The following is a 16,008-nucleotide window of genomic DNA, read 5'->3' on the forward strand; positions in this document are numbered from 1 at the left end:
AAGCGATTCTCCTGCCTCAGCCTCCTGAGTAGCTGGGATTACAGGTGGGGGCTAACACGCCTGACTAAGTTTTTATATTTTTAGTAGAGACGGGATTTCACCATGTTGGCCAGACTGGTCTCGAACTCCTGACCGCAGGTGATCCACCTGCCTCAGCCTCCCAAAGTGCTAGGATTACAGGTGTGAGCCACCACACCCAGCCCTAGTGTCCTTCTCAGAAGGCCATGTGAAGGCACAGACACGCATGTGAAAGAATGCCCTGTGATGACAGAGGCAGTGACTGGAGTCACTGTAACCCAGAAAATCCCAGTGCAGCTGCAACCTAGAAAATCCCAAGGAATGCCAGGAACCATCAGAGGCCAGGAGAGGCAGAGAAGGAGTCTTTCCTAGAGCTTTGGAGGATCATGGCATTGCTGACACCTTGATTTTGGACTTCTGGATTCCAGAACTGTGCAAGAATAGATTTCCGTTGTTTTCAGCCACCTGGTTTGTGGTAATTTGTTATTGCATCCCTGGGAGATGATGAATACATTTTCTTTTGCAGGAGAGGAACCCTAGGATGTGTGACACATCCAAGGTCATGTAGTTGACTGGTGGCCAATCCCCTATTCCAATTTAGTTTTTATTTTTCTGTAAGAATTGTATTTGCGGCTGGATGTGGTGGCTTATGCCTGTAATCCCAACACTTTGGGAGGCCAGTGTGGGTGGATCACTTGAGGTTAGGAGTTTGACCAGCCTGACCAATATGGTGAAACTCCATCACCACTAAAAAAATACAAAATTAGCCAGGTGTAGTGGCACATGCCTGTAATCCTAGCTACTTGGGAGGCTGAGGCAGGAGAATTGCTTGAACCCAGGAGGCAGAGGTTGCAGTGAGCCAAGATGGTGCCATTGCACTCTAGCCTAGGCAACAAGAGTGAAACTCAAAAACAAACAAACAAACAAACAAAAAAGTGTATTTGCTTTCCAGCATCATCATCGTTTCTGAATGTGGAAATAACGTTTCTTTTCTATCGTCAAAGTTCATTTTGAAGTAAGAGTTCACTTCTTATTGAATTATGAAATATAGATAAAGGGACAATTTAGGCTTTAGAAACACTTTGGACTATGAAGTTTTTCAATAGATTTACTGCTGGTTCCTTGATATTCCAAAACATTCTTTTTTTTTTTCTTTTTTAAATTTCTTTTTGTGAAGAATGGGGTCTCGCTATATTGTCCAGGCAGGACTTAAACTCCTGGGCTCAAGCAATCCTTCTGCCTCTGCCTGCCTAAGTGCTGGGATTACAGGCATGAGTCACTGCATCTGTTCTGGTATTCCAAAACATTCTAATAGCTTATTACTTTTGAGAGATGAGGGCTACCCCCTTCAAATGTTGAAATCACCATTTGTTTCCTTATTCTGAGCAATTTTCTGAAGGCAAGCCAAGTCTTGCTGAGGATATTGGATGTAAAACTGTCTTTAAAGTAGATCCTTTGGTAAGAAATGTATTGATCACTATTTTGGGGTTTTAACTGACATCAAATAATATGAAGCATATGTGAGTTTTTAATTATTTAGAAGTTCCTAACCCTTTTTTGGACCCTATCTTCCTTTAAGAAACTGATAAAAGGCCAGGCGTGGTGGCTCACACCTATGATCCCAGAACTTTGGGAGGCTGAGGCAGGAGTTCTATCACTTGAGCCCAGGAGTTTGTGACCAGCCTGGGCAACATAGCAACACCCTCATCTCTACAAAAAAAATTAAAAATTAGCTGGTCATGGTTGTGGGCGCCTGTGGTCTCAGCTTTGGGAAGCTGAGACAGGAGGACTGCTTGAGCCCGGGAGGTCAAGGCTGCAGTGAGTCATGTTCACACCAGAGCACTCCAGCCTGCGTGACAGAGCAAGACTCTATCTCAAAACAAACAAAGACACGGATAAAAGCTATGGATTCTCTCCCATAGAAAACTGCACACCCTCATAGCCTTTTGCACCCACGCTTAGAGAATTGTCAGGTCCCACACCTTATCCCAACTTCTGTTACCAGCGGTAAATCCAACGGGTCTGCAGCTAACTCAATGCTTGCCTTCTCAAAGACAGAACTCAGTTGAGGGGAAGAGGTGGTTTTAAGTGATTTTTTAAGGCACAGGGAGAGACCAAGGCAAGTTTTAGAGCAGGAGTGAGAGTTTATTAAAAGGTTTTAGAGCAGGAACAAAAGGAAGTACAGTACGCTTGGGTCAGGCAGGCAACTTAAGAGATCTGAGTGCCCTGCCTGACCCTTAACTTGGGGTTTTATATATTTGGCATGGTTCTGGGATTTACGTCTCATCTCCCCTGATTCTTCCCTTGGAGCAGGCTGTCCGCGTATATGGTGACCCGCCAGCACTTGGGAGGGGTCGCAAGCACAGTCTGAGTACTTAAGTTGAGCGCATGCTCACCTGAGGCATTTTCCCCTTACCAGTCGTGCGTTCCCAGAGCGAGGTCATACACTGGTTAAATTCCGCCATTTTGCCTCTTGGTGCGCATGCTCCAGCCTGCTTGCCTAGCTCCTGACATCTTATCGGGAAGCGGCTGATCACCAGATCCGGGTGTTTTGTATCTATTGAGACACTGTCCTTGCTTGGAACTAGCTGCAACCAATTATTATTTTACAGAGACAGTTTTACAGAGACCATCACCTGATGGTCGCCTGACGTTCTCATGGGGGCTCTCTCCTGTCCTGCTCATGTTTGCCTAGCTCCCTACTCTAACATGTCCACTCTGTGGACCCCAGATTGAGATCCTCTTCAGGGGAGACTGTTCGCAAATAACCTGCTAGGGAGACATCTCCTTCCCGTTTACCTTTCCATTTGCCCCTGCGGTGTTAGGCAAAGGCTGAAGCTGGCCTCTGTGGCAGAGGGTTTCTTCCCAACACGCTAATGACGCTGGTGGAGAGTCTTAAAAACAGCAGTACTGGGGAGAGCTCTTGCTGTGTACCTTTCAGAGACCTTCTCCATAAGACTCTCTAAGACTGAGTCAGGCCATTGGGAGCATGGCAGCAATTCTTAGGGGACAGTGGCAGCGTTTTGAGGAAGACTAATTGGCTTCTAGGGCTGGAGGCCACTTCGGTCTGACAGACTGCCCTGCTGCCATCCCTCTAGGGCACCCCCCACTCCCTTGCTTCAGGGCCTTCCTGCACTTTCTCCTTTTGTCCTCAATGCTCTTCACCCCACCTTTTCTACCTGGTACCCTCTGCCTGTGGTCAAGGCTTTGGTGAGACTCACCTTTCTCTTAGACCTTCCTGGATTCCCCAAAGTCTGTGTTGGAAGGCCCTCCCATGTGCCCTTGTTTGAGCTTTTAATTTTTCAGCATGACGCTTGTCACACTGCTTTGTAATTGACTCTCTGTTCGTCTGCATCTCTACTGGGTTGTACCTTCCAGGAGGACAGCTGCCATGTAACTCTTGTAATCGTCCCACCCCCAACACTCAGCACAGTGTCAGGAACACAGAGCATGATGAGCACAAGCTTGTTGAGCAAACAGACAAATAACTGGATGCTTCTATGCAGTTTCTCAACCTGGCCATTATTGGCATTTGGGACTTGATCATGCTTGGTCATGGGAGACGGTTCTGTGCCCGTAGGATGTTTAGGAGCATCCTTGGTTTCTACCCACCAGATGCCAGGAGCACACCCACCCAGCTGTGACAACCAAAATTTGTCTCCAGACACCATTCCAAAACCAACGGGACACAAAATCGCCCGAGAGTCATTGCTTTAGTGAGTGAATGTTGATCTTAGCGTCACTTGGCCTCTCTTGAGTCTAGGTTGGGGAGTGAGTTCAGTTAGCCAATCAGAGAACGCTGATGGGGCCACCAGTATATGCTCACGAAATGGGTGGCTGACCTCTTGGGGTCAGAAAAGGGAAAGTTCTGTGTGTTGGCTGAGGACCGTTTTAAGTCCTTTAATGACCAATTACCACCTGAGGACACAAGAGGGCGCTCTAACTAATGAGTTCCGCGGCCGAGAAAAGTGGAGTGGGTGCTCCTGGGATGCCTCAGGCTTAGACACTGGGGTTACCACAGCTGCATAGCAAGGCTGAAGCCAGCGTCCTGGGTTCAGACAGACCTTTTAGCCATTAAATCCACTAAGAAAGATCCCTGTGCATGAAGTTTCCTCCTTGGAAATACAGGCGGAAGGGAAAGTAATTTTAAACTCATGTGTGCCCCACAGGCTGGAGGTGGTGGCTCATGCCTGCAATCCCGGCACTTTGAGAGGCCAAGGAGGGAGGATCACTTGGACCCAGGAGTTCGAGACCAGCCTGGGCACCATGATGAAACCTCATCTCTGCAAAAAAATTAAAAAATTAGCCAGCTATGGCGGCTCAGGCCTCTGGTCCCAGCTACCCAGGAGACTGATGTGGGAGGATGGCTTGAGCCCAGGGGTTCGAGGCTGCGGTGAGCCGTGGTTACACCACTGCGCTCAGCCTGGGCAACAGAGCGAGCCCGTCTCAACAAAAACAAAACAAAAAATTCAGTTGTGCTGCATAAGTAAGGCACCGAGAGTAGGAATAGGGTCTTTGCAGCTCCCGTGGCAATTGCCCTTCTCTGGTAAGGGCAAGGGACTAAGGAACTCCCTGGACACAGGGGCTCCAACTGTCCCCAGATCATCAACAGAGATGTGAAGGTCATTAGAGGTCGTCTGATCTTTTGACCGCAATCTGAGCCCACCACTCTGAAAACTTGGAAATTGTATGACATTTTCGTGACACAACTGTGTGTGTGTGTGTTGGGGAAAGGAACCAACAGCTTTCATCATATTGTCAGAAGAGTCTAGGCTGGGCATGGTGGCTCACGCCTGCAATCCCAGCCCTTTGGGAAGCTGAGGTGGGCAGAACACCAAAGGTCAGGAGTTCGAGACCAGCCTGGCCAACATGGTGAAATTCTGTCTCTACTAAAAATACAAAAATTAGCCAGGCGTGGTGGCACCAGCCTGTAATCCCAGCTACTCAGGAGGCTGAGACAGGAGAATTACTTGAACCCAGGAGGTGGAGGTTGAGTGAGCCGAGATCGCGCCACTGCACTCCAGTCTGGGCAACAAGAGCAAATCTCCATCTCAAAACAAAACAAAACAAAAACATAGACCTGCTTGGTTCTCTCTGTGACTTCAGAGGCCCAAGGAGTCCTCAGCACTACAGATGCATGTGGCCCCTCAGAAGACAACATTTCACAGATCTGCAAAGAGTAAAGGTCAAATTTATTTAATACAACGCCCACGAGGGTCCCTGCAGCTGTGTCACTGAGGCAAACAGGAAAAGTGATTTTGGTTAGGCGTGGTTCTCACCTGTGAAATTCCACAGCGCAATGACAGCAGCCTCTCTCCCACTCAAGACACTGTCAGGAATGTCTTAAGACCTCAGGAGACCACTTCTTTAGCAAGCAGTTTTTTTTTGTTTTTTGTTTTTTTTTTTTTGAGATGGATTCTCGCTCTGTCACTCAGGCTGGAGTGCAGTGGTGCAATCTCCGCTCACTACAACCCCTCTTTCCTGGATTCAAGCGATTATCCCACCTCAGCCTCTTGAGTAGCTGATACTACAGGAATGCGCCACCACATCCGGCTAATTTTTGTATTTTCAGTAGAGACAGGGTTTCACCAGGCTGGTCTCAAACTCTGGACCTTGGGTGATCTGCCCGCCTCAGCCTCCCGAAGTGCTGGGATTATGGGCGTGAGCCACCTCGCCTGCCCTGGCAAGGAATAAATCTTTAAAAATTAGTAAGAAACATACACATTTCAATTTTTCAATTAAGAATAATATTTGCTGTAGGCACCATCTTCCTGTCTTTCAGCCTTCAGCATGGTAGAAGAAAAGAAAAAGAGTGTAGAAAAAAACAGTTTAAGAACATCTGTGCTTGTTCCACCTTCATTTTCTGTTCTGTGCTTTGCCCGAATGAACCGTGTCTTCAGGTCGGTATTTCAAAGGCGGTGCTCCCAAGTAGCCTGGTTTTCCCGTTTGTGGAGGGCGGGGTCATAGAGGGGACAGGGGGAGGCTGTCTGGTCAGCACGGTGTACTTCCAAAGAACAAGGACTACCCAAAACTACAAGCCTTTGAAGGACCAAAGGAAAAGAAAAAAACTAGCCTCTAACCAGGCCATGTGCTAGAAGTGATTGGCTACAAAAAAGAAAATTGGTTTCTGTGTATGACGGTGCATGGAAAAGGTCTTTATCTCTGCACAAGACAAAATATTCAAGTTTCAGAATATCCCAATGGCCTGTTTGCCCTGGATCTCCTCTTCTGCCCTTCCAATTGCCAAGGATGCTCCAACTTGGTGGAAGGAGGGTAGGTGGGAAATTCAGCAGCCCCTCTGTATCTCTTTCTACCCAACATTAACTCAGTAGGATGGATTTAAGAACCGGCAGCTTAGCCTGAGGAATTGCTGTGTTCTGTGGGAGCAGGGCAGGTTCATAAATAAGTGCACAGAGCTCTTGAAATATAGGGATCATCTGCTCTTCTCGGAACATAGATGTCCTTCCAGGGATGTGCATCCGGCCTCGCTGTCTAAGTTCCATCAAGGGAGCCTTCCGTTCTCTGCAGCGACAAGAAACAAGGCAAGTTATGATCACACCTCTCAAGATTGAAGATTGCCCTGATGGAGAGGAATACAAAATGGCAGACAGCATTTCTCGAAGAAAATGCAAAGCAGGGCTGTCACGCACTGGTCCCCCACCCTGCAGGGTTCTCTGTGACTTTAGAGGCCCAAGGAGTCCTCAGCACTACAGATGCATGTGGCCCCTCAGAAGACAACATTTCACAGATCTGCACAGAGTAAAGGTCAAATTTTACTTAATACAACACCCACCAGGGTCCCCGTAGCTGTGTCACTGAGGCAAACAGGGAACGTGATTTTGGTTAGGCGTGGTTCTCAGTTGTGAAATTCCACAGTACAATGACTGCAGCCTCTCTCCCACCCACTCTAGACACTGTCAGGAACGTCTTAAGACCTCAGGAGACCACTTCTTTAGCAAGCAATTTTTTTTTTAGATGGATTCTCACTCTGTCACTCAGGCTGGAGTGCAGTGGCACGACCTCTGCTTACGACACCCTCCCTCTCCTGGCTCCTGCCCACATGCATGTCTCCTTCTCTCCATGCCTGCTCTCTAGGGACCATAGCCTCTGTCCCAGCATACGTGTTGGACACCAATCACATCAGTCCACCAAGTACTTCATCAAGCACCCATGTACACCCAGCACAGAGTCCCGAGGGCGCCCCATTTACCCACAGAAGAAGAAAGGAAATTTTGTAAGAGATCTGGCTTCTAGCTCCAGTTCTGCCTCTAACTAACATAAGATGTACCTGTGTGAGGCCTGCTTTTTTATTTTAAAAATGAAGGACTGAACTTAGATGGTCCAACTTAAATGTTTTAAAATGATATGATTCTACCTTAAAAAGAGAATGAAATTCTGATGTATTTCAACACAGAAAAACCTTGAAAACATTATGCTAAATAAAATAAGGCAGACATGAAAGGACAAATAGATGATTCCACTTATATGATGTACCTCGAATAGTCAAATTCATAGAGACAGAAAGTAGACAGCGGTTGCTAGGGGTTGGTGGAGGGGCAATGGGGAGTTAGTGTTTAATGGCTACAGCGTTTTAGTGGCTGCTCTGCCTATGGAGTAGCCATTCTTTTGTTTCTTTACTTCTCTGATAAACTTGCTTTCACTTAAAAAGAAAAAGCAAAAGCTCTGGAGATGGATAGTGGTGATGGTTGCACAGCAATGTGAATGGACCTAAGGCAACTGAATTATACACTTGAAAATGGTTAAGTATACACTTGAAAATGGTGAATTTGCTGGGCGCAGTGGTTCACGCCTGTAATCCCAGCACTTTGGGAGGCCGAGGCGGGTGGATCATGAGGTCAGGAGTTCAAGACCAGCCTGGCCAACACAGTGAAACTCCATCTCTACTAAAAAATACAAAAATTAGCCAGGCGTGGTGGTGGGCGCCTGTAGTCCCAGCTACTCTGGAGGCTGAGGCAGGAGAATGGTGTGAACCCGGGAGACAGAGCTTGCAGTGAGCTGAGATCACGCCACTGCACTCCAGCCTGGGCGACAGAGTGAGACTCCGTCTCAAAAAAAAAAAAAAGAAGAAAGAAAGAAAGAAAATGGTAAATTTAATATTATGTATATTTTATGACAATTTAACAAAAAGGATTCCTGGCTGGGCATGGTAGCTCACCCCTGTAATCCCAGCACTTTGGGAGGCCAAGGTGGGTGGATCCCCTGAGCTTAGGAGTTCCAGACCAGCGTGGGCAACATGGCGAAACCCCGTCTGTATAAAAAATGCCAAAAATTAGGCATGCATGGTGGTGTGCACCTGTGGTCCCAGCTACTCAGGAGGCTAAGGTGGGAGGAACACTTGGGCCTGGGAGGTGGAGGTTGCAGTGAGTTGAAATAATGCCACTGCACTCCAGCCTGGGTGACAGAGTGAGACTTCATCTCAAAAACGAAACAAAACAAAACAACAACAACAAAAAACACCCACAAAAGGATTCCTGGATTCCTTCTGCCATCCTGTAGTGCTCTCTAACAGCTTCAAATGGTATTTGTGTCACCTATCCACCTATCAGTGCCTGGACCGTTATCTGACCCATATGCTGTTCTCTATGCTGGGGATGCAAGAAGCTGTTCCCAAGAATTTTATATTGTACCAATTATTGATAACACCACTATGAAGTAGAAGGTATAAGAGGTCTCACCAAACTGCGGAAGGGGTTCAGAGGCAGCGAGAGGGCTCTGGGCTGGGCAGTGGGGGATTCACAGAAGCAACTCTGGAGTCAGCCTGAAGATTGGATTTTGACAAATGGGAGGAGCCCTTGCAGGGAAAAAGAGCAGGGCATGCTGGGAGATACCAGAGTAGAGGGGGACTCCTGGGCAACAGTGGGCCCTGAAGAGCAGGCAGCATCTAAATCCGCTATTCTGGAAATCCATGTGCACAGGACACTCTGCTGCAGGTGGAACTCAGCAAAGCAGGAGCAGGAGCCGGAGGATGACCCAGGGTCTTGGGACCTTCCCAAGGTGAGCTGGGATAGTGCCTCCATTTTGTTCCAGCCTTGCTGGGTCTGAGGACCCTTGGGGAACAGGACGCAGGGCTGAGGTACCCCAACTAGAAAGCCAAGGCTCTGGCCCCTCCTCTGCCAGGAGAGCCCCATGCGAGTGGGCCAAGCAAGCTGTGCTGGCCCCAGAGGCTGGAGGTCTGCCAGTGCTGGCAGCCACCCTGCTCCGTTTCCTCTGCTCCGCCTGGATGGGGGAGACATGACTCTAGTGTCCAGCCTTTCTGCGGGCCCCAGACCAAGTCCCTCCCCAGACACCTCCGCTCTCCCTCTGTGGGGGCAGTCAATGCCTGGGGCACCATTGCAGAGCCAAAGCCACAGACAGGAAGGGCTGGGCCACAGTCAACAGGGCCTTAGGGGTTTCGAAGTAAAGGTTAACACGCTCACATCCAAGGCCTGGGCTTGCTGTGCTTAAATCAGAAGCCAGCCATCAGCCACCCGAGTGCGGCTGTGAAATCGCCCTGCCTTGTACCCGGAATATGGTGTCATTTTGATTTCAACACACTCTGGGATCTCCAGTTCCTGCTTCTACACAATGCTGCTTCTATTTGCAATAGACCAGGTCTGTGCCAGGTGCTCATTCAACCCTTGCAACAACCAGATGAGGGAGTTTATGATTCCCAGTTTACAGATGAGGAAGCAGAGGTCCTGAGAGACCAAGAAATCTGCCCATGGTGACATGGTTAAGAAGCGGGAAGTCAAGTGTTAATGTGGGTCTCCAATTCCTAAGTCAAAGCCTGGTCTTGGTTGAATCCTATGCCTTGGGTAAGCAACTGCTACGTTCTCCATATGTGGCAGGGTCATTTCATGGCCAAATCAAGTTAAGTTCCCCCATCCACACCTACTATTGCCCAAGTGATGAAAAGAGCTTGAAACCAACCAGCTTGTATGTGGTGGTTTGCAGCTTACAGCTTTTATATGGTGGTTGCAGTTGCTCATTTCATCCTTAAGAAAATCCTAAGAGGTTACTCTTATCATCATCGTCATCACCATCTCCTCCACTTTATAGAATAGGAAGCCTGAGCCTGAGGAAGACAGGATCACCCAAAAGACAGCTGGAAAACTGGAGCTCCCCTCCCATCCCCTAATGCCATCACCTGGGCAGTTTCCACTGTAGCCCAGCTGCCTCCTGGCCTCCAGGAAGTGGGGAGGCGAGCTATAGCTGGCAATTGCCTTTCTTTCTGTAAGAAGGCAGGGTTCTCTCCAAGATCCCAAGACTGTCGTAGGTCCAGATTCACCCCTTTCATTTAAGTACAGGGTGTTCTCTTCCACACTATCTGTCTGCGTCGACCACACACACAATTTATAAACAAGGTAAAAATGGCAGAGGAAAAATGAAGTCAGAATGTGCCATTGAAGCAAGTCAAACAATACCAAATTAGTCTTTGGCTAAGTGGCTATCTCATTGTTAAGATATTTCCTCCAATGTTTTCAGAGGCAACGGCCATTAAACAACTGGGAATGATCGCCAGGTTTGATTTCAGGAAGGAAATCTCCTCCCATTTCCCCACTAGGCAATTCAATTAATTTTCTCCTGACCCACACCAGCTGATTATTAGGGAAGCTATACCTGCTTCTTTTATAAACAAAACCCATTTGCTTAAAGGTTCAAAATTCCTTTCCCAATGGCTGGAAACCCTGTGCTCCCACCAGATGACTTTATTCTTTTTTCTGGGGGGACAGGACCAGCCATGGGTGAGCTCTCAGGACCATCCTGGGAGCAGATTTTGATGCCCAAGGGCCAGCTTCTGGGGAAAGTTCTGTCTGGCCTGGAGCTCAGAGCCTTTGTCCAGAGACACCCTTTGGATCCAAGACAAAGTAAATAAGTTGGTCCTACAGGGTGTTTTGGGTGGACCCAGCCATGTTTATCGCTCCAGGAGAACACATCTGTGTCCCGCACTGCCCAGGGAGCAAAGACCTCATTTTCCACTCTCTCAAAGAGATTATTGCTGGAACAGCAACTTCACGTCTTGGAAGGAGTCTCTGTCATGACAGAGGACTGGCCACGGAGTATAGAGGCCCGGGCTCTATTCCTCACTCTATTAGCTATCCAGGTGGCCCCAGGCACGCTGTTCTACCAACGCAGGCCTCAGTTTCCTCATCTGTCAATTGGGCTCCTTGTCCCAGTGACACAAGAGTCTCTGATTTCAGGAGTCTGAGTGGGTTTTGGCTAGAAAAAAACAAAACAAAACAAAACAAAACAAAAAAACAACCATTCATTTCATTCCTCTTTTCCTTAAATTCATAGCTTTCTTCCATAAAAGGAATATCAGTGGCTTCCTGTCTGTCAAAGGCATAACGAGCTCTGTTTTACAAGAGTCCAGACATGGGCAAAACAAAGGAAGCCAGGGGCCCACTGGAAGAGCTACCAGAAATCTTGCCGAAGGTTCTTCCCAGACCTAAAAGAAGTTTATACGGCAAATGCCTCATTTCTTAAGATATTAGCTGCCCAGTTAACTCCTGCATTGCTGGGTAGCTCACAAAAAGGTTGGGAGTGGAAGACAGGTCTTTGCAAAAGTTGAACGTGGGCCTCTGTGTCTTTCATAAACCCTCCCATCTGCCAAATAGCAGATTCCTAACTCTATTTCCTACAGAATGAAACTTCTTAACAAGACAAGGCATGTAAGTCCTTTGGATTTAAGCCCTGACTTATCTTTCTCCCGTCACTTGTCACTGTCACACTCTTCTTCTCCCATCCCACGCTGCTTGAAGCTGGTCATCCCTCACCCCTGTGCTCCTGCTGATCTTTCTCCCTCGATGCTGCCATCACTCCATTCATTCTTCACGGCCCATCCAAATGATTCCTTGGGGAAGAGGCCACTAGCCAGGTCTCTCTCCTGTGTTCCCATAGGCTCTGGCATAGCTCACTTTGCTTTGTGATAAGTGATCACATGTCTGATTCCCTCAACAGAAGGTGAACTGAGAAGGAGAACCTTGTGTGTCTCCTGTAGCTGATGGCCTGGTGTGTAGTGGGTAATTGGTATCGGCTAAATTGCACTGAGCTGTCAGCTTCTCCACTCCTCCAAGCATACGCCCTAGATCTGCCTCACTTCCAGAGCCTAGACTCTGCCATTAATCGAAATGTGTGCTTTGCTTGTTTGGTGCTAAGCACCCTAGAGTCCCAATCCCTTCACATGTGGGCTGAGATGTAATGATGGAAATTGCAAGAGAGAATATTCAAAATCGGAACTGGCCAAGGCTAGTCAGAGAAGCCCAGGGCTCCTGGTCTGAAACAGACTAGGGAGTGGGGAAGAATTCGTGGGAATGCAGGACGTGGGTGAGTCTGGAAATATTTCACTGTTCAGTGGAGTACTTTTAAATATAATGTATATGAAATATGTACTTACAGAGTATCTGTTTTCCATGGCATCTGCAAAACAAAGGATGACATGGCAGTGAGCAATGCAAAGAACCCAGTTCAACTACCCCAACAACGTCACAGGGGCAGGAGCAGGCCAAGAAAAGAGGGAGGAGGCAAGAGCCAGGAGACATCAGCCCGCAGTGCCCTTAGTGGTTTCTGGCTCCCGTGTGCAAAGACAGGTTCCCCGGGACCCTCTAGCTCCACATGACATGCATATAAAGTCCCTGGCACTTCATTTAAAATTTTCTTTATTTTTTTTGAGACAGAGTCTCCCTTTGTCACCCAGGCTGGAGTGCAGTGGCACCATCTCGGCTCACTGCACCCTCTGCCTCCCGGGTTCAAGGAATTCTCCTGCCTCAGCCTCCCAAGTCGCTGGGATTACAGGCAAGCACCACCCCTGGCTAATTTTTTTTGTATTTTCAGTAGAAATGGGGTTTCACCATGTTGGCCAGGCTGGTCTCGATCTCCTGGCCTCAGGTGATCCGCCAACCTCAGCCTCCCAAAGTGCTGGCTATGTCACCATGTCCGGCCTCATTTAATATTTTAAACAGTTTTTTTAAAATGTAGTATCATAGCCAGGCGTGGTGGCTCATGCCTGTAATCCCAGCATTTGGGAAGGCTGAGGCGGGCGGATCACCTGAGGCCAGGAGACCAGCCTGGCCAACATGGCGAAACCCCATCTCTACTAAAAATACAAAATTAGCCAGGCGTGGTGGTGGGCACCTGTAGTCCCAGTTACTCGGGAGGCTGAGGCAGGAGAATCACTTGAACCAGGGAGGCAGAGGTTGTAGTGAGCCGAGATTGCGCCACTGCACTCCAGTCTAAAAAAAAAAAAAAAAAAAAAGAGTAGCACATATTTTTTTAAGAAAAAAAAATGAAAACTATGGGAAAGTAGGAAGTAGCAGATAAAAATGATCTCTGGCCTCACTCTCCAAACCCTGTTGATGCTTTTTTTTTTTCTAGTCATTTTCCACTATGATTTGACTTTTTGGGGGGCAGGGAGGCAGGGGAGCAGTTATAATTATACAGTATATGCCACTTTATAACTTAACTTTTTCATGTAACATGGCTTTATAAACTTTTTCCGGTAACTTCTCAAGCATAATTGTCCAATTAGCTACTAAATAATTGTTAAATGGATGTGCAACTATTGACTTCACCAATTCCTTACTTTAAAAATATAGGTTCTTTCCCAGTTTTTGCTCTTTTCAATAATACCACCAGTATCCTCTTTGGGAATAAAGCTATTTCTAGATTTCACACTATTTTGTCAATCCCTTCTAGGAGCAGACTCAACAGAGCAGGAGGCAGAAGCATTGCCAATGCTCTTAGCCGATCTGGGCAACTCTTTCCCCTTCCCCTCAGGAGCCTCTTCTCAACTGCCCAGGAGCCCACACCACCTTCTTTTTTTTTTTTTTTTTTTTTTGAGACAGAGTCTAGTTCTGTCGCCCAGGCTGGAGTGCAGTGGCGTGATCTCCGCTCACTGCAACCTCCATCTCCTGGGTTCAAGCGATTCTCCTGCCTCAGCCTCCCAAGTAGCTGGGATTATAGGTGCCCACCACCATACCCGGGTAATTTCTGTATTTTTAGTAAAGATGGGGTTTAGCCACGTTGGCCAGGCTGGTCTCAAACTCCTGACCTCAGGTGATCCACCTGCCTCAGTCTCCCAAAGTGCTGGGATTACAAGGCATAAGCCACCGTGCCTGGCCTCACACCACCTTCCTGGCAGGTGACATGCTGTGTTTGCCTGGCCCTGCCAGTCTGCAGTTGTGCAAACGGTCCCAACCAGATGTCAGCAAGAGGACAGTGAGGGTGAGAAAAGCCAATGAGAGCAGGAAGCTCTGCATGAGTGGTGGGTGATCCCTGCCTGCATTCATTAGAGATGGTCTTCACTATGAGAGGCAAGTGACGGGTATGGCTTGCCCTTCTGGAAAGGACCAGGACCCCACCCAATGGTCAGCGGCCCATATGTTGGGGCAGATCCCCAAACAGCCGACTGTGGACCCTGACTTGAAGACAGAGAAGTCATGGGAACCTCACCTGCTGCCTGGGGGAGACCCCAAGAGGTGATGCGGGCATTGGGGATGGTTGCTGTTCTCAAAGGTGGTGGAGGGAATGGTGGGAGGGCCATAGGTCCTCAGTCTTATCGAGAAAAGCATGCCAAGGGGCCTCGGTATAGAGCCAGCCCCAAGCCCACATACAGTTCTTCCTGGACCTTGGGCAGGCTCAGGGCCCATCTGTCACAGCGGAGGTCACAACCCTTCTGTTTCTCTAATTTAGAAATATCCTGTTTCCCCAAGTCCACCTCACCCTAACACCCTGTCTTATCACAAGTCCTTTGCCCCTCCCCCATAGAGGGAACAGAGCCAGAAGTTCCTCAGAGGCCCTTTTTCTGTCCTGGCTGGGCCAGAGGCTGGCGTCAATAGCCAAATGATGAATCAGCCCAACGGTAATGTTGAGCCATTGTGTCAACTTCCATGCATTGAGTGAGGTTGGGGACAGCACCCTCAACGCAAATCTGACCTGCAAGGACCCAAAGGATCCCGTGATTCCTGGAACCTCCTAGTCTCCCAAGGGCTCTGGAACCTCCTTCCCAACAGGGAAAGAACCTCAAGTCAGCATTTTCTAAAGCAATCTAAAGACACAATGCTAAAATCTCAAATACTGATGGAACACCCACTCCACGCACACTTGCAGTTCTTGTTTTTTTGGTAACAGAGCAGTCACCACCAAAGTAGAATTGGAGGTAGCATCCATTTTTTTCATGGGATACTCTTTTACCATCTTGCACGCCAAAGTAGGAAATGGCTCCCTAGGGGTAGGGTTGGCACTGCCCTCTGGCCTCACTGGCTCTGGGCCTCACAGGATGGGTGGGGACTGATCCTCAAGTGCTCTTCTCTTCCTCCCATGGGAGACTTGGCACAGAGGCCTCCTTTTCTTCGGTTCTTTCTCAGCCATTTCCTGTCACGGCTACTCTCAGCCCAGTCACTCTTGGTATACTGGCTGGCAGGGGATGAGGTGAGGACTAGGGTTTCTGCCTCCTTAAGCAACACCCTGGAAGTCTGAATTCCAGGCAAATAGAAAGTAGAAGGTAGACCGGGTGCAGTGGCTCATGCCTGTCATCCCAGCACTTTGGGAGGCTGAAACGGGCAGATCACTTGTGGCCAGGAGTTCGAGACCAGCCTGGCCAACATGGTGAAACTCTGTCTCTACTAAAAATACAAAAATTAGCTGGGCGTGGTGGTGCGTGCCTGCAATCCCAGCTACTTGGAAGGCTGAGGCATGAGAATCACTTGAACCCAGGAGGCAAATGTTGCAGTGAACCAAGATCATGCCACTGCATTCCAGCCTGGGTGACACAGCAAGACACAGTCTCAAAAAAAAAAAAAAAAGAAAGAAAGAAACAAAAAAAACAGAAAACAGCAACAAAAAAGTAAAAGATGGACATTGAGTGAACAGATTCTGTGATGGGGAGGTGGGCCTCTCTGACTCCATATGCATGGCTGGTGCCCAGAGCAAGGTTCAGCACCCATCCAGAGCCACAGTAATCAGGTTGGATGTGCCCCAAGTCACCTCCCA

At 48.2% G+C, this 16,008-nt stretch overlaps 1 protein-coding gene across 1 annotated transcript in view; it reads right to left on the reverse strand.

Moving 5' to 3' along the window:
• Positions 1-5,189: 5,189 nt before the first annotated feature.
• Positions 5,190-16,008, reverse strand: part of PECAM1 (platelet/endothelial cell adhesion molecule 1) — a 111,725-nt gene continuing 100,906 nt past the window's right edge. The window contains exon 15 of the mRNA XM_011997113.1: positions 5,190-6,540. Within this exon, the coding sequence (XP_011852503.1) occupies positions 6,521-6,540 (20 nt within the window). The 3' untranslated portion in view covers positions 5,190-6,520. The remainder of the gene's footprint in view (positions 6,541-16,008) is intronic.

The sequence above is a fragment of the Mandrillus leucophaeus genome, unplaced genomic scaffold (assembly GCF_000951045.1).
Source record: "Mandrillus leucophaeus isolate KB7577 unplaced genomic scaffold, Mleu.le_1.0 Scaffold530, whole genome shotgun sequence".
Classification (NCBI taxonomy): Eukaryota; Metazoa; Chordata; class Mammalia; order Primates; family Cercopithecidae; genus Mandrillus; species Mandrillus leucophaeus.